This window comes from Saimiri boliviensis, chromosome 1, assembly GCF_048565385.1.
Source record: "Saimiri boliviensis isolate mSaiBol1 chromosome 1, mSaiBol1.pri, whole genome shotgun sequence".
In the NCBI taxonomy this organism is placed as follows: Eukaryota; Metazoa; Chordata; class Mammalia; order Primates; family Cebidae; genus Saimiri; species Saimiri boliviensis.
In genome coordinates, this window is record NC_133449.1 from 99,215,232 (window position 1) to 99,229,964 (window position 14,733).

The 14,733-nt window shown below is 59.1% G+C and overlaps 1 protein-coding gene and 1 long non-coding RNA gene across 4 annotated transcripts in view; one reads left to right on the plus strand and one right to left on the minus strand.

The window, feature by feature from the left end:
• Positions 1-1,349: 1,349 nt before the first annotated feature.
• Positions 1,350-6,295, minus strand: LOC120368330 (uncharacterized). Its single transcript, XR_012518067.1, has 2 exons — positions 2,633-6,295; positions 1,350-2,502 (listed from the first exon to the last, which is right to left on the minus strand). It is a non-coding gene; the product is annotated as an uncharacterized LOC120368330 (long non-coding RNA).
• Positions 6,296-6,720: 425 nt separating this feature from the next.
• GSE1 (Gse1 coiled-coil protein) overlaps positions 6,721-14,733 on the plus strand; it is a 504,956-nt gene continuing 496,943 nt past the window's right edge. For 2 of the 3 annotated variants that reach the window (XM_010333673.3, XM_010333674.3), the window contains exon 1: positions 6,723-9,082. In XM_010333673.3, the coding sequence (XP_010331975.3) occupies positions 6,779-9,082 (2,304 nt within the window). In that variant the 5' untranslated portion in view covers positions 6,723-6,778. Of the gene's footprint in view, positions 9,083-14,733 lie in introns of all 3 variants that reach the window. The other variant, XM_039473653.2, reaches the window with a different exon arrangement.

The window sequence follows — 14,733 nt, forward strand, 5'->3', positions numbered from 1 at the left end:
GAGCTGGGGAAACCTGTACTGAAGGTGGCGGCCGCTGATGAAGCCACAGGCGGGACTCAATGGCCTGCAGCAAGGCCTGACCATTAGCATCCTTGGCAGGACCTCTTGAGGGACCAGGAAGGATCTGGGAAGGCGGTCTAACAGGCTGGGAGCTGAGCACGCGGCAGGGCGGATGAGAGTGAGGCGATCTGGCCAGACTGGCTCTCAGTGCAGCTTTAACACTTCCCAGCTTTGTGACACAGGGGACATGGGTTTGCTGTTCCAAGCCTCTGTGTTCTCATCTGTAAAACTGTGTAATCATGCCTACTTGCCTACTTTTTAGGCTGGTGTGAGACCCAAATGGGATAATAATATGAATATCAGCTCTGAACACGGTGCCTGCCTTCTAGTTAAACGTCAGCTACTGCCACTGCAGGGTGTGCGCTGGTTAGTACTGCGCGCCGACGGCACGCCGGGTGCCCTCACGGCAGTTCTGGGTTGTGCCCCCACCCCGCCCACCTGTAAGAAACCGTGGTGGCTGGGAAGCTTGGGGACATACCACGTAAATGGTTGCTGTGAATTTCATGCTGCAAATCAGGGGCCTGTTGAGAAGCTGGCAGCAAGGGAGTCTTTGAGTCCACTCCAGATTTATGTGTTTGTCCCATCATCCCCAGACACATGTCAGCTCTGGTGATCATTTATCAAAGGAGTTTTATGAGGCCCTGAAGTTCATGGCAATAGCCTTGGATTTGGAGATGGTGAGGGCTGCGGTGGGGGACAGTGTCTCCTGGAGGGGGAGACTGGGCTCTTCTCTGCTGGGTTCTTTTTCAGGTTTAGGGGAGCAAGGCAAGGTTTTAGAGCCTCTGATTATGCTCTGTAAATCTGTAGCCCATGCTCTGACACTTAACGGTGTAACGCAAACCGTGACTGTTTCAAAAGGCACTTTGCCGTTTACAAACCGTTTTTGCCTAAGTTGTCTCAGACCCCCGAGATAGAAAATGCTCCACCCACTTCCAAGTTCAGAAGCTCCTGTATTTAAAAAGGCAACAAGGCCAGGCACGGTGGTTCACGCCTGTAATCCCAGCACTCTGGGAGGCAGAGGCAGGTGGATCACTTGAGGTCAGGAGTTTGAGACCGGCCTGGCCAGCATGGTAAAAGCCCATCTCTACTAAAAATAGAAAAATTAGCCGGTCGCCTGTAATCCCAGCTACTCGGGAGGCTGAGGCAGGAAGATTGCTTGAATCCAGGAGGCGAAGGTGGTGGTGAACTGGGATTGTGCCACTGCACTCCAGCCTGGGTGACAGTGAGACTCTGTCTCAAAAGTAAAATGAATAAATAAAAGAAAAAGGCAACAAGACCCTAAGACAGGGTTACCAAACGCTCTGCATATGTTTAATGTTTATATTTCTCAAATCAGCACAATAAATGCAGTGAATTTTCATCAGCCCCGAAGCTGGCAGCTTATCCTGACTCCGAGAATGGTGCCCTTGGGGAAATCCCTGCCTTTTGGAGCCTCAGTTTCCCTCTCTCTAAAATGGATGTGATGCCTCCACGTGCTGCTGTGTCACGTGAGTGCATGGAGGTGAACTGGCTCATAAGCCCAAGGCCTCCACAAATCCCAGCGATTTATTTTGTCGTTAACAGTTACATTCGGCCGGGCGCGGTGGCTCAAGCCTGTAATCCCAGCACTTTGGGAGGCCGAGGCGGGTGGATCACAAGGACGAGACATCGAGACCAACCTGGTCAACATGGTGAAACCCCATCTCTACTAAAAATACAAAAAATAAGCTGGGCATGGCGGCGCGTGCCTGTAATCCCAGCTACTCAGGAGGCTGAGGCAGGAGAATTGCCTGAACCCAGGAGGCGGAGGTTGCGGTGAGCCGAGATCGCGCCATTGCACTCCAGCCTGGGTAACGAGAGCGAAACTCTGTCTCAAACAACAACAACAACAACAACAACAACAAAAACAGTTACATTCTTTCCCCCTGAGAAGGAGGATGTATTTTTGCCAGTGGCCTGCCATGTTTGAAGCTCTTCCTGAGGATAGCAGGGAAGGGCTTGTTTCATTCTTAAGCAAAAAGAATTTAAAAAGAAAAAAGAGAAAATAGGGCAGTCAGATGATATATTTTGTTTTTCTGGTCCCCAGTGAGCCGGAGGCCAAACACAGCACACGTCGCCTCTGAAAAGAGGAGGATGGACCAGCTTAAGAAGGTAAGTGGGTCCTGGGAGGGATGCCAGAGGCGCAGGCGCAGTTTAGAAGGAGGAGGAAAAGGGCAAAAGGCCCCGGTGAGAAGGGAAGCCGGGTTGCAGGGCTGGGAAAAGCCAGGGGCACATGGCAGAGTTGAATCTTGTTTGATGGCGCAGTAGAAGCTGGCCGGGCAGCTGAATGATTCTGGAACTGGAAGGCACAGTGAGTGAGGTTTTGGAGAGTCTAGCGGCGTCCCTGGTTCAAGCACCGATTGGTCCCCAACCATGTCCACAGCTTTGTGAAACTGGGCAGGGCCAGGCAAGCCAGCTCAGGTTCTGCCCCAGTGGGAGAGGCAGGCACAGAGACAGAGACACAAAACAACGTGCGGTTAAGTTTGGAGGCTGGAAATGAGCTCCCCGGGGTGGGATGAGGGCAGATTCCTGCGGTTTCTGGGCTAAGACGAACCTACAGGTAGCTGCAAATCTGAGATACGTCCAGGTGCTCCTTGCTGACAGCCTCCTGTCTCCTGCAGAATGGAGGTGGGCATTTTTTACCTGCTCCCAATGCAGAGTCTGTCTATGAGCGTCTGTCAGTGCTTTTCAAGTCCTATGATTGAAGGACGGAGAGCCGGGCTGTGCAGTGTGTGGTCTGCAGGGAGCCTGGCACCCTCTCTCCAGCTGCAGGGTGGGGTGTAAGGCTTAGAGGGAAGCCAAGAGAGGGCTCTGCTGGGGACGGTAAGGCTGTGGCGTCAGCAGCTCTTGCCAGGGATGTTTGGACGGCTTAGTCCTGTTTGAGCCTTTTGCCCATTTCCATTAGAAACAGGGACTTCAAGTCTACTTTGGCGTGTGAAGTTCATGCCAATGCACCCTGGCATTTCTTCTCATCTCCTGGCACAAACTTGGCCTGTTTTGTATCCAGACAGGCACATGTGAGGGCCTGTTTCCTTTGGTGTGAAACTGGGGACACATGTGAGCAGAGGGGAGATCGGACTCTAGGTTGTTCCTGTCCCGGCATCTCAGGACTGAAAGCAAAGTGAATCTCGCCAGCTAGTAAAGCAAGGGGTTTCACAGGCATGCGGCCTGGGAGCCAGTCCCAGCTCCACAACGCTGTGTGACCCTGGGCCTGTGACTTCCCTCACCCCTACACTTGCGGGTACCACAGAATCTACCTCATGGACTTCTGGGAAAGATTCGTTGAGTTGGCACCTGCAAAGCAGAGGTCCTGGCATGTGCTTTACACGGAACGGGCGTGCTGGATGTTTAATGCTTACACATGCTGCGAGTGTTTATATCACTGCTATTCTGCATCCCGACACAAAGTGCTTTCCCGGGATTGGCTCGATTCGCTCTCCCTGCACACTGTCAAGTTGGTGCTGCTTTACAGATGGGGAAACCGAGGCTCAGAGAGGTAAAGGAGCAAGCCAAAAGCCACACGGCTAGTAAATGGCAGAGGTGTGATGTCGATCTGGTGTGTTGAGCTGTGGCAGCGGCCCTGCCCCCATGTCATCCACCCAGAGGAGTGGCCACCATCACCCGCCTTCTCCTCTGATCTGTGTTCACTCTGCTTCCTGGCTCCCAAGACGTGTTCCAGGGGATTTTCCTGAGTCACTGGGTCAGTGAAGGGAAGACAAACATCCAGCTGGATGCCTCCCGCTCCTATTACTGGCCCACTTGACATGCACACACAGGCACACACCCACAAGCACGCAGGTGAACTCATGGACACCAATGCACACACACATGCATACTCACATGCTCACACACAGGCTGCACATACATATATAACTACGCATATGTACACAAACGTATACACTCTAACAAACGCAGAATCATGCACATTCACACATGCACACACTCACCCCTGCCTACGTATGGTGCATACTCAGAATACCTCCTGGAGGAACCCAGGTCAGCCCAGCCAACCCGACCTCTCTCTTTTGGTCTGGCTGAGCCCATGGCCCTCTTCCGTCAGACTCTGTGTGTGACCTCATCACAGTGGCTCTCCATAGCACACGGTAGTGCAGACAGGTAGCTGGAGAACCTCCTTAATCACCGGAGAAAAGAATGGGCAACACACATACACGGTCACTTACCCCACCCCTGTGCTCAAATCCCCATTTATTTAACAACTCCCATTGTGCAGAGCAGAAAACCCAGAGGTTGCGTGGTAAGAAGTCGGCCCAAGGCTCACACAGCTGGCAAGGGAAGAAACGGGACTGAGACCCAGGTGTGTGGGACTCAGGCACTGAGCCAGGCCCCAGATCTCCGGTGAGCAAGACAGACCTGGATCCTGCCCTCAGGAGGGAGCACCCAGGATTCTGGGGGGTGGGGAAGGGGCAGACAGGAGCAGTGGTTAGAAAAAAGTCAATAAAATCAATGGCAAACTCCTGTGCAGGGGAGCTGGGACGGCGAAGGGCGGCACAGCACCTGCTCTAGAGGAGAAGAAAGGGAGGCCTGAGGATGACAGTGGGGCCATGGCCACAAAGATGAGCCCAAAACGCATTTGAAGCAGCAGTAGGGACAGCACCTGCGCAGCCCTGAGGAACCCACGTTTAACTCACCAGCGGACCCGATGTCCCCGGCCGGGCAGTGTCTTAACCAGCAGCCACTTGGTCTGTGTGGGACCTGACAGCCTCTCTAACTCTGCAAGGATGCAATTCAACAGGCACTGCCCTTTACACTTTTCCTAATCAGCCCCCCGCCCTCCTCTCTCCAGGTATTAAAAATGCCAGGCGCCAGGAAGCCCCCCGCCCCACCCCCAACATTCCTTCGGGACAGTTTTGCTGACACAGCATTCCTCTGGGCCAGGGTGAAGGCCCGAAGGCCCTCATCTCTGGCAATGACGATTTCCTGTTAACCCTTGGACCTTGAGCCCTGGAATATCCCCCAGGGATTCTGGAGAGCAGGCGCGGGCGGCGCTGAGGCCTTCTTGCGTTTATTTATAACGCATGGCCCTCTTCCTTGCCAAGAGGAAGCCCAGTTTTACTTGCATTTCAGCGTCCCAGTGGGTGGAGGGGACCACCGGGCACCTTTGTCCCCAGGCTGAGAATGGTGTGAGGAAGCTGTAAACTGCCCAGAAGTCAGAGACTCGGAGAATTTTGAAGCTGGAAGGGGTGCCATTTCACAGATGGGAAATGAGAGGTCTGGTGATGCCTGGACTGGACCAGGGCCTGAGCCAGATCATCTGGGAGGACCCAGGGATCCTGGCCTTGCCCTGCCATGGACAGTCTCCATCAGCAGGCTGGTGACATGGACCAGACATTTGCCTCGCACAGCTACTCACCCCGGTGGTCAAGAGCAGGGCCTGGAGCCCGACGGCAGTCAATGCCACTTCTTTGCTGTCTGTGAAATGAGGCTGATCACACTTAACCTTTAGTTACTGGGAGGAGCAATTGAGTGACGTATATAAAGCATTTACAACAGTCTGCCTATTAAATAAATACAACGTATCTCTACACATGTACAACAAAGACGTGGAAACAGTTAATCCTCTGCTGCAGCTCCCGCTGAAGAGAATGAAATCGGGGCCCAGAGAGGTTAAGTCACTGGACTTGGGACACACAGGACCTTTTCTACCTCTGCTGGTGACCCAGTGACCCCTGGCGGTGGTGGGGAGGGGGCAGAGCAGGCCCCAGACTGTCTGCTGGATGCTGCATTCACTAGTGGGTCCAAGGAGACTGGGACGACTCCTCTTCGCTCTCTCCAAAATTAGAACATGGGGCCCTGAATGGTGTCCCCAACCCAGGCCTGTTAGGGACTGAAAAGGGCTTTCTGGCTTGGTTCCCCCTTTAGAGGGTGCCGGACCGCCCTGAGCGAACCCCGCAGGGTGCCAGCATCTGGACTTGGGCTGCCCTTACCGCGGCCCTGGGGCCGGGGGTTCCTCCGTCTCCAATGTCTCCAAGGGCGCCCGCCGCGTCCTTACCTGGCTCCTCCCGCGTCCTGCTTGACCTTTACTTAAAGACCAGCTCTAGCTGCTGATGGGTTTCGGCGGGTCCCCCAGGAGACCCTTCAGACAGCTTGAGCCTGGCGCGCTGGAGAGAGCCCCTAATTGGGGCAATGAATCATCGCGCGCCGCTCCGGCTGGACACAAAATAGATAGAGGAGCCGGCCGCTATTGTGCGCAGTTTGGGACGCGGGGGGAGGCGGCGGCGGGCGGGAGGGAGACGGGGAGGAGGAGGGCGGGGGAGGGAGCGCGCGGGGAGGGATTCCCCCGCCCGCCGCGCGCCCGCCCTCCGCCCCTCCCCGCCCCTCCCGCCCGCCGCCGCCCCGCCCCCTCCTCCCCAATTAAATGACCCCACGCCTTGGCAGGCGCCGGAGCTCGCACATGCGGCTGCCGCTCCAGCCGCCTGGGCCCCTCCGCCGCCGCCGCCGCCGCCGCGTTCCGGGCGCGCTCGCCGCGGCGCCGCCTCGGCCCGCGCCGCCGCCGGGGGCTCGGCAGGCCCCGGGGGGCGCCGCTGCGAGCGGCCGTGCGCTCGCGCCCGCGCCGGCCGCCGGCCGCCAAACTTTGCGGCGCGCACACATGCTCCAAGTTGGGCGCGGCGGCGGCGGTGCGGGCGGGCGCTGAGGGCGGCCCAGGGCGCGCGGGGGCCCGGGCGGGCGGCGCGGCGCGGCCATGAGCGGGCGGCCGGCCCCAGTCTCCCGCAAGCAGCGGCTCATGGCAGCCGTGGGCGAGCGGGCGGCGGGCGGCGCGCCACTCTCCTGCTTCATCTGCGGCGGCGGCATCGGGCGCGGCAAGGAGCTGAAGCTGCAGGTGAAGCAGCCGGCGGCGGGCGCGGGGGCCCCGGCGCAGCCCTTCTTCCCGTTCCTGCAGCAGCAGGAGCCGGCGCCCGGCGCGCGCGAGCTGTCCCCGGCGGACGGCTGCGTGCTGGTGTGCGCCGTGTGCCGCTGCTTCCTGGGCGAGCAGTGGGCCGCCTTCGAGCGCGCCCGCACGCCAGTGGACAAGCGCATGTACTGGCTCAAGCGGCCCCACCAGTGCGACGCGGGTGCGGGCGGCCGCCGCGGCGGCGCCGGGGCCCCCCGCGAGTGGAACGTCGCCTACGCGCTGGGCAGCGCCGCAGGCGACGACGACGACGACGACGGTGGCGGCCCCCGGCTCCGCGGGGCAGCCGAGGGGACTCGAGACTCGGACCTGTCGGATCTATCGGACACCGACCCCCTTTCCGAGCCCGACCCGCCCGCGCGCGACGCTGCCAGCCCCCACCAGGACAGGGCGCCGGCGCCGCGGGTCCCCCCGGGGCCAGGGCCTCGCGGGGGGCGCGGCCAGGAGTGGAGGCCGGCTCTGGGACCCCCTCCGGGACCGGGCGCAGAGGCCCCGGTGCAGGGGCGCGTGGAGGAGGAGGGGCTCCCTGCGAGGTTCCACGCGGATGGGGAGCCCAAGGCCGGGCTTAGGCGCCGGCGGAAGGGGGTTGGGAGACACTGGGTTCCCGAGGCCCGGGCCAGCGTCCTGAGGGGCATTCAGGATCCTTGGCAGGGCCCTCCTGTCCAAGAGGCCCCTGCAGACGGCATGAAAGGGCCCGCCTCCGGCAGGGCCACCAAGCCCCTGGAGAGCAGGCCTCTGGGGGACACCCTTCGGGGCTTCTGCACGTCCGAGGACAGTGACATCAACATCACCAGCGGGGAAGAGGATCACAAGGAGTCGCCTTTCCCAGGCTCCTGCAACCCCAAAGAGAAGGAGAACAGTGGCCGTGGCCCCCGGGCCCTCCCGGACAGCCGGGCGGCCCCACCAGAGGGCCTTTGCTGCTACATCTGCGGGTCCCCGCTGTCCCCAGCCTCGCACCACCAGGTCCACGTGCAGAAGCAGGAGAAGCTGGCGCAGGCCCCGTTCTTCCCCTTCCTGTGGCTGCACAGCCCGCCCCCAGGGGCACAGCCCATCAGCGAGGGCGGCAGCACCTTAGTGTGCACCAGCTGCTTCTCCTCCCTCACGCAGCAGTGGCAGAGCTTCGAGCTGGCCAACGTGCCAGTCCTGCAGCGACTCTACGTGGTGCCCCTGGACAGCCACGCCCCCGGCATGGCCTCCAAGGGCAGGAGACTCCCCAGGGAAGAGGGCCTTCCGCCTGGGGCCCTGCGAGAGGCCTGCTACCTCTGCGGGGAGGACTGTACCCCGGATGCCCGGGCGGTGCCCTCCAGGATCCTCAACGGCAACGCCAGGAGCGCAATGCATTTTCCTTTCCTCAGCCTCCTGCCCTGCCCGCCCAATGCCCAGGGCCCCAACAAGCGCTGCGAGGTCCGCAGCTGCCCCAAGTGCTTCAGCGTGCTGGAGGACGTCTGGGCCCTGTACCGGGCCTGCCAGAAGGAGGAGCTCATCACCTCCGTGCAGGGCTTCCTGGGCAGGTACCACCAGGCCTTCTCCGCCTCCGACCCTGCCCTCTCTGAGCTGCCCGCATCAGCCCAGGGCAGCCATGTGTCCATCTGCTACATCTGTGGGGCTGAGCTGGGCCCCGGGAGGGAGTTCCAGCTCAACGTGAACCCCGCCAGCCGCTTGGGCGAGAAGGAGCCGTTCTTCCCCTTCCTCACCGTGTATCCGCCGGCGCCTCGTGCCATGCCTGTGGACTCCACTGGACTGGTGGCCACCTGTGTGCTCTGCTACCATGACCTGCTGGCCCAGTGGCTGCAGCACGAGGCCCGCAGCACCCATCACGCTGTCAGCGCCTGGTCCCGGCAGTACCACGTGGAGACATTCGTGTGCTTCTTTTGCCAGCAGGAGAAGAAACGGTGTCTGGGGCTGAAGTCTGTGCGGGTGGCCCGGCTGCCCCTGTTCCTATACACACTTCGAGCAAGCCACAGCCTGCTGGTGGATGACGGACAGCAGCTGATCATCGGCGCTTGCATGGAGTGTGGGACCCTGGTGTCTGCGGGCCAAGGGCTCACCTGCCAGGGACCCATGAGCTGGAGCTCCCCGGTGGCAGCAGCAACGAAGGTAAGCAGCAGTTTTCATCTCCAAAATCCATGCAGAGAAGGGAGAGATGTTTTCTGTTCCTCAGAAAAACTTGGAAGGAGGAGTTTTCACTGGTTCTGTGTGGTGTGTTCTGGGGGAGGTACCCTCCCTGAGTCACTGGGCTGGTACTTGGTAGGTACATTGGCTTGGCTGACCTTGGAGGCATGGGGCAGCGGTCAGAGCAGTGCCGGTCAGGAGTGGTCTTAGGGAAGAATAGGGCACTGCTGAGAACAGCAGGCACGGGCCTGAACTTGGGTGTGTGTGCAGTGGGATCTGTCACACAGAGGAAGTTCGGGGCATGTCTGTCATCCGCCTGATAACATTGGTAATTAGTCCAGCCGTGCAGGTCACAGAGAGGTCTGCACTCACCCGGTTTGAAACACATCAGAGGTGGAAGTTCCTCTCCATTCTAGCTCCCATGTGGCTTTTCCAGAGTTTTCCACCCAAATTCACACTGTTACTTTGAGACTCTGCTTGCTTTACGACTGAGGGAAACAGGGTTCCAGACGTGGGGGTGTGGAATTCGAGGGACAGTGGCCTAAACAGACTTCACCCAGCGGGAAGAGTGTCTTTCTTCTCTGCAAGTCAGCTGTGCAGGAGGCAGACGGGGGCCTGGCGTTCTCCCTGTTTATAAGGCGCCTGCCTTCCCGCTGCCCGCCCGCGAGGAGCCAGGCGGGGCTCAGTTAATTTGGGATCTGGCTTTGCAAGGGCCCAAGCAGGAACTGCCCCCGGTGCGTCTGGGGAGGTAGATGTAGGCGTCTGTGAGTGGCGGTCACCAACCTGGCTACTGGGGCATGGATCGTCATTTCTGCCAAAGGAAGTCAGTGCTGCTTGCTTTAATCAAATGCCTGTAGCGGCAGCTGCTGGCCAAGGGTGGGCAGAGGGACTTGTGGATGGGAAAGTTGGCGCTGTCCTGTTCAAAAGGGCCATTCCACCCCTTGAAAGCTTCCTGATCCTGCCTCCCACCTGCACGTGTGGGGGCACATAGGCGGGCTATCTGGGGGACACGTTCACTCACAGTGGCCGCATCTGGCAAGTGTGCTCTGCCATGCTTTGCCCCTCCTCCCCCAGTACACGGCCCCCACCTTCACGCTCTGCTCAGATCTCCGTTTCTACCAATGACAGCTCTGGACTTTCAAGCTGTCTCTGTGGCTTTGGTGGGATGGCCTCTCACTGTAATTGGGTGAGTGCACCGTCTCCCGTCACGGTTGCTGCTGCTCTCCTCTGTGGCACGGAGCGGTGCGGTTCCTGAAAAGGCTGAAACTGGCCGAAGAGACCGAGTTTAGGAGCAAGACTGACCCCAGGTCGTTTGCTCCTTACCGTGGCGCTGCGAGGCCTTCTCATCTCGTTTATTGATTAGTCCACCGAGACTCAGTGACGTCAGACGACGCTCAGCCAGCAGGCATCTGAGGCGGGCTTCGAAACTGCCCTTTCTCTTGCTACTGAAGCACCTGGGAGTTAGTTTCCTGTCCTGGTGGCATGTCAATTTCGTTGGTTGAGAAATGGAAACATCCTGGCTGCCTTGTAGGGACATGGTGGGAGTTAAATGGACTGGGGGAAATTTAAGTCCCACAGACGGTCAGGGACCATCCTGTAGTGGGACCCTCACGCCCTCCGCCCTGATGCATAGGAGCAGATTCTTGGGTGTGGTTGGTTCTGTGTGCAAGATGCTGGCTTGCGGGCTGGGACCAATTTTACATGTGGCAGCGGTCTGTCACAGGGCAGTCAGAACTCTCAGCAAGGCCTCAAACACAGGATTTTGTACAGAACGTCCAGATTTGGATGCATTTTCTGGTGTGGATGTGCTCACATGTCAGGAGTTGATGGGATGTTGCCCATTGGCCTTGACCGATAAGAACTCCGGGAAGCAAGAAGCCGCCGTTTCCCAGGCGGCTGGGAAGGGGGAGTGGAGAGTAGTCCGGCGTGGACGGGAACGCAGGCTGGTGTCTGCGCAGAAGGGTCAGCATGGGTTTCACAAGGTTTCACGCGTATGGACGCCTGCTCTGTTCCCTAGTCACCCCTTCTATGGCCCTCGAGGCCTTCTCATCTCATTTTATAGTGAGTCCACCAAGACCCTGAGCAGTCAGACGACACACAGCCAGTGAGCGTCTGAGGTGGGGTTCGAACCTGCTTCTGCCACTAGGCCCTCTTCCACTGACTCCCTTGCTTCAAGCCTCAGAAAGGAGGTAGCATTTGTTGGAATGGGGCAGGCAAGTGGGCCCAGAAGCGGGGTGAGCGGCTCAGCCTCCTTGGGCAGAAGGTGCCTGCCAGGGATGAGAGGAAGCAAGCTTGGAGTGAACTCCAGGCCTTGAAATCAGGAATAGGAGGCTGGATTTGAAGCTGAAGGCTCAGGGGGGCAATAACAGTTTCTTGAAAGAAAGTGGAACGGACGGAGAAGACATCTGCTTAGGCCCAGCGGTGCCAGCAATCCAGGTGGGTGGCGAGGCCGCCGGGGCAAGTCTGCCCACAGAGTGGGCAGCTCTGCGGGTCTGAGGCTCCCCTGGATGGAGGGAAAGGGGAAGCCTCAGCTCCCAGCTCCCGGGAGGCACGACTGACAGCCGGGAGAATGCCGGAAATGCAGCCTTCTGGCCTTCCGTCCTCCTCCCCCTCCTTCCCATTCATTCAACAAATATTTATGGAGCACGGACTCTGAGCCAGGCGTGGTTCCAGATGCTGGGGATCTGGTGGCAGGCTCAGAGCCGCCAGTGTCGTGGGAGAGGGAGACGCACATGGGGAGTGAAGGGAAGGAGCCGCTTCCAGCAGAGCTAAGTGCAGAGAAGAAGCAGAACAGATTAAAAGTGGGACCCAGTGCCAGGGTGGGCATGGGCCACGAAGGTGGCACTTGTAGGAGCTGGGAATGAGCTGGGGCTCTGGGCGGGGGCCATCAGGGAGAATCCTGCAAGGCCCCTGGGGAGAGTGAGAGGGTGGAGGGGCTGTCCCCAAGCTGGGGTCCTAATGCCAGCCCTGAGATCTTGATCCTCATGGGCGTCTTCCTATCTGTTTTTGGGGGGTGGTGGTTTGAGAATTTGGGTGGGGTGAGTAGGGCAGTGCTGTGGGGAAGCCAGTCAGCGGGGGACGTGGCATGTCCCAGAACCGTGATCTGTGCTGCTTCCTGTGAGTCCTCCGTGGTCCCTTGTGAAGTGTTCATTCATTAGTGAGTCAGCCCTAAAACACAAGAGGAAACCTGAAAAAAAAAAAAAAAAAAAAAATAGAAGAAAAGAAAAAAGGAAGGAGAGGAGAAGGGTGTCCCCTGTCCCCTCTGCCATGGATAAGGACTTGTACTTTTCCCTCCAGCGGGGCGCCAGCTCCCCGCAGAGCAACGCACTCTGCAGGCACCAGCCTCATGCCTCCTGCTTTGCCAGGGCTGTGTCCAGGATGGGCAGGGGAGGGCTGAAGCCTGCTTTTCTGGCCGGGCACCCCCACCCGAAGCACGAAACCCTGGAAAGACCCTGGGGTTGCCTTAAGACAGGCCTGGTTTGAATCTTCATGCTGCTGGGAGTTGGCTGTGTGATCCTGGGTAAGACTCTGGCCCTGCCTCAGCCTCAGTGGCTGCATCTGAGAAGTTCTTCCCTCTGGAAGGTTTGTCGTGGAACCTGGTGAGCCAGCCTGGCCTGGCTTGCAGTGGGGTGCAGATGCGTCGGCCCCCCCCTTTCCCTCCCTGAAGTGCTGCCTCTGCCTTTCTGCTGGGGTGGGGAATGGTTGTCCCTCCCTTCAGAGCTAGAAATAGGGCTGGCCAGGATGCTGGGGGTGGCATTTGGGGACGTGATGGTACGGGTGATGCCTTTATGAAGTGCTCTGAGCGTGCACTCTAGGAGGCGTGCACCCCTCACTTGTATTTACATGCACTGAAGCCTCCGCACAGCCCACTTTCAGGAGGTGCCACTGTCCCCTTTGCCTAGATCAGGAAATAAGTCCAGAGAGGTTAAGCAGCTCGTCCAGGGTTACTCAGCAGTAACCCCAGGAGCAGCATTGGGCCTGAGTCCAGCCCTTGAGTCTGCTCCAGCCTCTGCCTGGCCTGGCCTTGCTGTTTGTGGGTTTCTTTTGTTTTGTTTTGAGAGAGTCTCACTGTTGCCCAGGCTGGAGTGCAACGGTGCGGTGTCTGCTCACTGCAGCCTCCACGTCCTGGGCTCAGGCGATCCTCCCACCCCAGGCTTCTGAGTAGCTGGGACCATGCGTGTGCTGCGTCATCCCTGGCTCATTTTCTGGTGTTTTGTAGAGACTTTGTTGCCGTGGCTGGTCTCAAGTGATCCTCACACCTTCACCTCCCTAAATCCTGTCTCTGTCCCCTGTGGGTCTCCAGTCGTGGAGGTGGCCATGCCCTGGAGGTGGGGCAGCGGCTCGTAATTTCCCCTGTGTGCCCACCCCCCCTCGCCCCAGCCGATAGAACATCTCAAGGGCAGGAGTTAGCTTTCGTGGGGCAGAGGCCCTGAGATATCCCCACAGGGCTGCCTCGGCTGCACCGCCGAGTTTTTTCTCACTGAGCAGTGGCACCCTGTGCCTTTGCCTCCCCAGCGTGGCCCATCTGTTGAGATCTTAGCCGGCACCTTCCTTCTGTTGCTGGGAGAGCTCCCATCAAGGGTGGATCTGCTGCATGATGGATCGGCTCTCCCTGCAAGCCAGTTGGCGGGCGGGCCGCCCTTCCTGCTTCCAGAACTGTGTCCGGAGAGCATTCTGGTTAATGGCGCATGCAGCTGTTTACCTAATCATACTCCAGCCTCTCACTGTGGGGACGCCCCAGCCAGGCCCCCCGAGGGTGGCTTCCGAGCCCAGAACAGGTGTTGCTGCTGCCGCCACCTTTCTTCTCTGCAGGGACTTCTGAGGTCTGCAGAGAGTGTCTGTCGTCACCCGCCCATCAGGGCCACGTGCACATGTGTTTCCCATGCTTCCTGGCTATCTGCGCCCACGCGGTTCCCTACTCCTCAGGGGTGCCTGGCTGCCCCTCGTCCCCAGGCTCAGGCTCTTGCAACACCTGGTCAGGACCGATCGGAAGGGGGCACCTTCTGGAAGGTGCCAGAGGAGGCAGCCTGGCTGGGGCTGTACTGGCACCCTCTCCTTGGCAGCAGCCGGAAAGGGGCCTGGCCCTTCTCAAGTCGGAGGAGTGAGCTTTCCAGATGTGCCCCTCCTAAACCCAGAGGCAATTGGAGACAACCGGGGGAAGGAGGAAGTGAAGGCGAAAGGTCTTCACAACTCAGCCTCCCGGAAGCGGGAGGAGCGGGGTGCGGCTGGAGGAGCCAGGGTCTCCAATCTCAGGATCTCACCCTTGTGAGGTTAACTCTGCTGTGAGTGTCTTTGGAGGATGTGTCACTTCTGGGCCCGTTCTCTTGCCTGGGAAGACCCTGTGTCCAGAATTCAGGGCCCTCTTCCCCCTCAGGTCCCTATTCTAGTGGGCACACGGAAGAGGAGTGACGCATCTGTCCTTGGAGAATAGCATTGCAGGACTTGCCTGCTGTCTTCACATAGCCCCAGGTAGGACCCTCTTGGGGTCAGTTGTGGAAGGAGCTCTCCTCACTGGGCGACCTCCACTCAGTTTCCCCATCTGTCAGAACGACAGGATGGTTCTCCAGAGGTCACAGGCGATTTGCATTGTATACGTGGTGTCTCATTCCTCTGTCTCACGCTGTGTTAAGAAGGGT